Source organism: Onychomys torridus, chromosome 2, assembly GCF_903995425.1.
Source record: "Onychomys torridus chromosome 2, mOncTor1.1, whole genome shotgun sequence".
Classification (NCBI taxonomy): domain Eukaryota; kingdom Metazoa; phylum Chordata; class Mammalia; order Rodentia; family Cricetidae; genus Onychomys; species Onychomys torridus.
The window spans coordinates 151,730,261-151,737,611 of record NC_050444.1 but is presented as its reverse complement, the minus strand read 5'-3'; the positions used below and the strand labels follow the sequence as shown (position 1 = coordinate 151,737,611).

The 7,351-nt window shown below is 44.3% G+C and overlaps 1 protein-coding gene across 15 annotated transcripts in view; it reads right to left on the bottom strand.

Moving 5' to 3' along the window:
• Window positions 1-377: 377 nt before the first annotated feature.
• Window positions 378-7,351, bottom strand: part of Eif4g3 (eukaryotic translation initiation factor 4 gamma 3) — a 231,757-nt gene continuing 224,783 nt past the window's right edge. For all 15 annotated transcript variants that reach the window (XM_036177057.1, XM_036177058.1, XM_036177059.1 and 12 more), the window contains 4 exons: window positions 6,971-7,117; window positions 4,987-5,068; window positions 3,460-3,606; window positions 378-831 (listed from right to left, as the gene is read on the bottom strand). In XM_036177057.1, the coding sequence (XP_036032950.1) occupies window positions 650-831; window positions 3,460-3,606; window positions 4,987-5,068; window positions 6,971-7,117 (558 nt within the window). In that variant the 3' untranslated portion in view covers window positions 378-649. The remainder of the gene's footprint in view (window positions 832-3,459; window positions 3,607-4,986; window positions 5,069-6,970; window positions 7,118-7,351) is intronic.

Here is a 7,351-nt window from a genome sequence, read left to right as displayed (position 1 = left end):
TGAGAGAGAGAGAGAGAAAGGAAGAAAGAAAAAAGAAAGAAAGGAAGGAAGGAAGGAAGGAAGGAAGGAAGGAAGGAAGGAAGGAAGGAAGGAAGAAAGAAAGAAAGAAAGAAAGGATCTTTCTTACCTTGTTCACCCCAAACCTTCTCAAATCTGGACTAACAGCTATGCCTTAATACAAATGTGAGGTGCGTCTGAAGGGAAGGGGAAATTTATTTCTTTGCTTTTCTATTATACAAGTTGTTTACAGAAACTGCAAATTAAAAAATTACACACTGGCATTTGCAGTCCTTAAAATAAATTAAAAGTTCTCAATTTTTTTTCCTTTTTTTTTTTTTTTTTTTTTTTGCTAAATTTTTTTTTTTTTTAAGTATGAGTCCTCGTTTAAAAAGAAAAGATTAAAACAGAAAATATTTTCTATAAATAGTACATGTATTTTGGTTTGCGAGCTCCCGCCCTCAGGGGTGCTGGCTCCGCACTCCAGCACCTTTAGCCTCCATGATCACCTGTCTCCTTTGCCCTCACCCACTCGTGCACACGTGGGGTTTCTGCGAGAGTTGGCCTTGCTGCACTGTGATTGGCGAAGACGTGAAACTTTTTAAAAAAATACTTAAATTGTTTCTTTTGTTTCGTTTGTGTATTTGAAGTTTTAGTTATCCTCCGACTCCTCTTCTGCTTCCCGCAGCCATGTGAAAAATGCTGTGACAGACTTGAGGGCCACGCCCTTCCCATTCTGCTCTGCAGGGTCCTTGCTGCTCTCCCATTTGTAGAAGGCATCCTCTGAGATCACCTCCTCGTCATACAGGCAATCAAAAAACATCCGGAGCAAGTCTGCAAAGAGGTGAGAACTGTCATTGGTTTGGGTACTGCAGTTGCAAGGGAAAGTAATGATGTGCGAATGAGTAAGTGAATGGATGGATGAATGCATGAATGAATGTGGTCAGTAAGTGAATCAACAAAGTGAATAAATACTCACTTCCCAGGACCACGCACCACACACTCTTGATGCTGAGGAACGTTAACACCCGTTTGCAGAGAAAAAAACATAAGCAGTCTACACTGCTTTTAGATCTTTTTTTTTTTTTTTTTTTTTTTTTTTAAGGTTTTTTGAGACAGAGTTTCTCTGTGTTAACAGTCCTGGCTGTCCTGGAACTCGCTCTGTAGACCAGGCTGGCCTGGAACTCACAAAGATCCACCTGCCTCTGCCTTCCAAGTGCTGGGATTAAAGGCGTGCGCCACCACCGTCTGGTTATATCTTTTTTAAAAATTCAAATCCAACTATGTTCAGACACGGGGAAGCTATTTCTCATTATATAGATAGCAAATTAAACACTTCACACATTCTAAGGCTGTATTAAAAACAGAGTGACTTTATATGAAAAACATGGGATGAAGTGATCTCTACAGTTTGGTGTCTTAAATGTCTCAACTGCCTGAATAATTGAATTATTCTTCTCTTATAGTGGAAATTTGTATTACTACTCAAAAGAGGGAGAATGTTGGTAAAGGTTAAAGCTCCTTTACATGTATTTATCTTCCTTTTAAAATAGTTCCTTGGAGCTGAGTTCAACCCACAGCACTACAAGAGAGAAAATGAAAATTCCTTCATGACAGGTTCTCACTGTGCAACTCTGGCTGGCCACAAACTCTCTCTGTAGAGCAGGTGGCCTTGAACTCACAGATCCACCTGCCTCTGCTCACTGAGGACCGGGATCAAGTGTGTGCGTCACCACCCCGGTACTTAAGCCTCACTTGCAGCTTCCTGGTCACCACACTGATGAAGAGGCAGCGAACGAGTGAGAAACGCCAGTAAAGGCGGGGGCCGGACAGACAGACCCACAGTTACATGTTTATAGTAATCTTCGTAATTTTAACAGGTGTTTTTTTTTTTTTGCCGGAGCTATGGATCAAACCCAGGACCTTACACTTGCTAGGCAAGTGCTCTACCACTGAGCTAAATCCCCAACCCCATTTAACAGGTTTTTAACACTGAAATAAATCGGCCCCACCCCCTAGGAAACCCCAACGAAAATAAAATCAAAACAACTCAGTCAATCTACAGGGAAATGGAGTGAGGCCACAAGTCTGATGACAGCTGGATCCCAAGCTAACAGTCCCCAGGATGACTGACGTCGCTTTAATGGGTACCTAAGGTTAACTTGGCAGCCGCTTCATCAGACAGCAAGCATTTCGTCTGAAAAGCTAGTGTCCTCTTCACCACCAGCTCAGAGGAGAGCGCTCTCCTGTTACATGACCTCACATGACTTAGAGAGAAAGAAGGAAAGACAGCTACAGCTTCTGATACCCTCCTTGATTAAATTCTGAGGGAAACTTGCTTTTCTTTGATCTCCAGGAAATCTACAAGCACTTTCACTTTCAACAAAGGGAAACTTTGCAAATGTCCTAACACAAGCAAAGCATCTGGGAACCACTCAAGGCCATCCTCGAAATAAGCCTGCTGCATCCACATGCACAAACTGCAGTAAATTCCTGAGGACAGCAGTGGTTCACTGGGCAGTACCTCCTACCACCAGGGTATGTGGGTAACTCAGGATGCTGAGATCATTGGCCAGCCTCAGGGATATTTAATATGCATCCAATATGCCAACATGGGGCTACTTTAATACAAGTTAAATAAAAAGGAAAATTCAGTTCTCAGTCACAACAGCCATGTTTACATGCACCATGGCCTCAAGCATCTCAGAATGACTAGGTCACCACACTGAACAGTGTATACACATCCACTTGGACCAGAGGTCCATCAGACATGGCCTATGGAGAGGATCAACTCTCTACACCAGTCTTACTTCTTGTCTTTGCTTTTGAGATCTATTCTTACACAGCAGCCCAAGCTGGCCTTGAAGTTCTGCTCTTCTCGCTGCAGCCATACACAGGTATATGCTGAGATGATGGGGGAAAGCTTGTTCAACTAGACTTTTTTTTTTTTTTTTTGAATTATATTTAAAATTTTATGTGTTTGGGTATTTTGCCTGCATGTATGTATATCTGTGCACCATGTGCATGCCTAGTGGCTGTGGAGACCAGAAGGAGCTGGATCTCTCGGAACTAGTTACAGATAGTTGTGAGAGGCTGTGGGGGTGCTGGGAACTGAGACTGGGTCCCCTGTAAGAGCAGCCAATACTCTTCACACTTGAATTCTCTCTCCAGACCCTAAACTAGACATTTCCCCCCTGGCTTTTTAAGGCAGGGTTTCTCTGTGTAGCCCTGGCTGTCCTGGATTTTGCTCTATAGACCAGAGATTCACCTGCCTCTGCCTCTTGAGTGGTGGGATCACAGGCGTGTGCCACCATGCCCTGCTAAAGGAAACTTATCAGCATTGTCTCACACAGGTTTTCACACTGCTGATTCCACGAGTTGTCGCATGTCCAAACCCCAACTTCCAGGGCATACAAGTTCTCCCTGATGGGCTGGGCTCATAGTACCAAGCTGGACACTTACTGGCAGGTTGGTCAAGTTTGACTATTGACGCTTGTAGTGCATAAAGTGCTTGTAGTTCCTTCTCGGTGTCTGAGTCTAGGTACTTGAGTAAGATGGGCACCCTCTGCTTGATCACAGCCGTGTCCACTCTGAAGGTAGAACAGTCAGCTGGAGAGACACAGGAACCAGAATGAGCACACACTGTGTACATCTACTGCTCTGACCACAGCAGATGCACACACCTGTGAGAGGCGAGGAGCGCAAAGATCGAATCTGTGCGCTCTTCTTCTGCTGGGACTGGGGGCTGGACCAAGCGTCTCACACACTCGGTAAGCACTTTCCACTGAGCTACATCTCCAGCCATCCCTGGACTTCTCATTTTGAGTCAGGGTCTCACTAAGGTGCCTAGTAAGGCCTTAAACATTCTCCATAGCCCAGGCAGGCCTTGAGCTTACAATCCTGCTGCCTCAGCTCCTAAATAGTTGGGATGACAGGCCTCTGACACTAGTATATGTGTAATGGTACATTCTATAAAAAATGATACAAAACCTGAAGGGGAAATGCATGTTGAGTACAGATTTCCTAACTTTTTACTCGTTATTTGTTTGTATTTATTTATTTGTTTGTTGTTTTTCGAGACGGGGGTGGGGTGGGGGGGTTTCTCTGTGTATCTTTGTGCCTTTCCTGGAACTCGCTTTGGAGACTAGGCTGGCCTCGAACTCACAGAGATCCGCCTGCCTCTGCCTCCCGAGTGCTGGGATTAAAGGCGTGCGCCACCACCGCCCTTGTTTGTAAATATAATGAAACAGCACCAAGGTTTTATGGCAATTTAAGAGAGCCATATTAATCAAATATCTCACCATTAAGTTGGAGAGCTGACAGATATGCTGACTAGCTTGATTTAAACATTCCACATTGCAGACATTTCCTCAAAACATCACTTTTATCCTATGAATGTGTACAATTATAATGTGTCATATCAATTAAAAATATTACTAATTAATAATGTAGAAATTCAAATGAATACTTTAAAAATACAAAAATAAAGCAAAAGTGGGAGCTGGAGCTATAGCTTGATGGTTAAGTACTCATGCTTATATGGCACAGATATTTAAAGGATAAGTCAAACTTGGTCACATGGACCTGTAATTTTAACACAAGGGAGGCATAAGCAGGAGAACTTGGTTAGCCTGTGCTACATTAGTCTTCACCTCAAAAAAACCATAAAAAAATATTCAACCCACTCATGAATAGAAGACATGGCCTTGATGATTGGAAGAAAAGTGGAAGGAAAAATCTATGTGGACCCAAAAAGCATTAAACAATTTTGTTCAACTGCAGAACATGAGGCATGCAGGTGAGGTTAAGGCTGGGTTCTTATTGGAAGAGCAACTATTCACCCCATGATTGAGACAGCAGGTAGCACGATAAGATGCCACCGTTTGCACAGAAACTGCAAGTGCCAAGACAATATAAAATCAGATGATGAAATGCAAAGCCAACAGCCGTATCAGATGCTCAGAGCTGCTACCAACAAATGTTACTCACCTATAATGGCTGCTTTGCAAACGGCCGTCATTAAAGCTCTAAGGAATGTAGGTGAACTCATTTGACTTTCGTCCAGATTAGCCTGGAAATGAAAACAGAATGCACTTGTCTGTAAAAATGCTACAGGCAGCCACTCAAGTTTAAGGAACTTCCTCCCCTGTGCTCAACCATACAGCACCATGTCCTCTGCTCATTTGGAAGTGCAAGCATTCAACAACAGCACTCAACAATAACCCACAGGAGGAGACCTACTCATGTCTACACATTTAAAAGCCACCTGCACCACAGGTGAGTGTGCTTGCCTATGTCTTTTAATTCTACCACTGGGGGGTTGGAGGGAAGAGTTCTAGGCAGCTTGGTCTACAAAGTGAGCTTAAGGGCAGCCAGAATTACACAGGAAGATGCAGGCTGCACCTGACTGCAGTGTAGCTTGGACCATGTTCTCAGCACTGTGTGACTGCATACTTGGACAATACTGCTGTTGTTCTTCATCTACAGCAAAGGAGGCTGGTTTCTAGCACAGCCTGGAACAAAGCCTTCAGGTGTTGAGAAACTTGTTCCTCTTTTCTGAGGATGTCAACAAACAGTGCATTAATGGCTGTCGGATGGAGTCAAAGGGACCCAGATTTAATCCCCTGCGTGCGTCTTCTTACTTAGGCTTACAGGAGGAAAGTGTTTCAAGTGTTAACAGTATCCTATGGTCTTTTCCATCAGAAAGTCAGTCTGGCCAGGCAGTGGTGGCGCACGCCTTTAATCCCAGCACTCGGGTGGCAGAGGCAGGCGGATCTCTGTGAGTTCGAGGCCAGCCTGGTCTCCAAAGCGAGTTCCAGGAAAGGCGCAAAGCTACACAGAGAAACCCTGTCTCGAAAAAAACAAAAAGAAAGTCAGTCTGAACACAGTGCTGGCAAGAAACACTAAAGATGTCATTGTCCATTTCTGTGTTTGAAAACTTAGCCACCTAAGGCTACTTAGAGACAGGCCAGTGTAGACAGACTTATAACTGAGGCAGATCAAGGCAGCCTCTTCCTGACCCCTGCCCTCACTCTGCAGGAACTTCCAGGATCAGTAGGGCAGGCAGACAGATGGCCAGCTCTTTGGAACACCAGCACTGTAGCTAGGAAGGACCTAGAGGTTTCATGGCCAGGTCAACCAGAGAAACAGAAGGATGTGGAGCCACTATCACATCTAGGGAGGGACTGTGGGGAGCAGCAGGTGCCAAGAGACATGCTGAGAAGATGTGCTGAACCTGCTTTACACCTCTTTAAAAGTATTTAGCTGGACGGGTGGTGGCGGCGGCGGAGGTGGTGGTGGTGCACACCTTTAATCCCAGCACTCGGGAGGCAGAGCCAGGCGGATCTCTGTGAGTTCAAGGCCAGCCTGGTCTACAGAGTGAGTTCCAGGGCAGCCAGGGCTACACAGAGAAACCCTGTCTCGAAAAAAAACAAAACAAACAAACAAAACAAAACAAAAGGACTTATCTGGCCATGTGAAGCACTCTATATAGAGAGACCTTCTTTCTAGTATATAAAGTGACAAGATATGGAATATATTCTAATCGAATGAGACCCAGAGAAATGGGTTTGTGCTCTAGACAGATTTTTACTTGACTTGTTAAAGACTGAAATTGGCTGGGCAAGGTGGACCAGAAGAGGCAAGGAGGACCAGAAGAGGCAAGGAGATCTCTATGAATTCGAAGCCAGCCTGTTTTACTTAGCAAGTTCCAGGCTAGCTAGGGCTATCCATAATGTGACCTTGTCTCAAAAGAGCCAATAAACAAATAAATAAAATAAAAATGATAAAAAAGAATGAGCACTTATAAAAACCCTCCAAATGGTCTCTGAATTTCAAACACTCTGTATACATCGACACAAAAGCCACAGTGCACCAAGGATAAAAGGTCTGAAGTACAGGACTGCCCTATGAACTCTGAGGTCCCCACTGGCCATTCTCCTGAGAGACAGCAGAGCATGGGCCGTGTTTGTACCTCTACCCAGTCAAATATCCGCTCGTCGTCTGCTCTGTCCTCCATGATGAGTTTCTCCAGCCGCTGAGACAGTTCCTCAGCAGAGAGTTCTTTCTTTGAAAGTGCTTCAGAGGAGGAGGAACCTTCGGACTCTATAAAGTCCAATTTCTGGAACCAAGTATGAAACGTTGATATTGTTCAGTGTGATGATTACATGAGACATGAGACATAGGTATTGTTCAATATGACTATTACATGAGGGGTTGTAGCTCAGTGGTAGAGCGCTTGCCTAACAAGTGCAAGGCCTTGGGTTCGTCCTCAGCTCTGGAAAAAAAAGAAGAAAGAAAGAAAGAAAGAAAGAAAGAAAGAAAGAAAGAAAGAAAGGAAGGAAGAGAGAGAGAG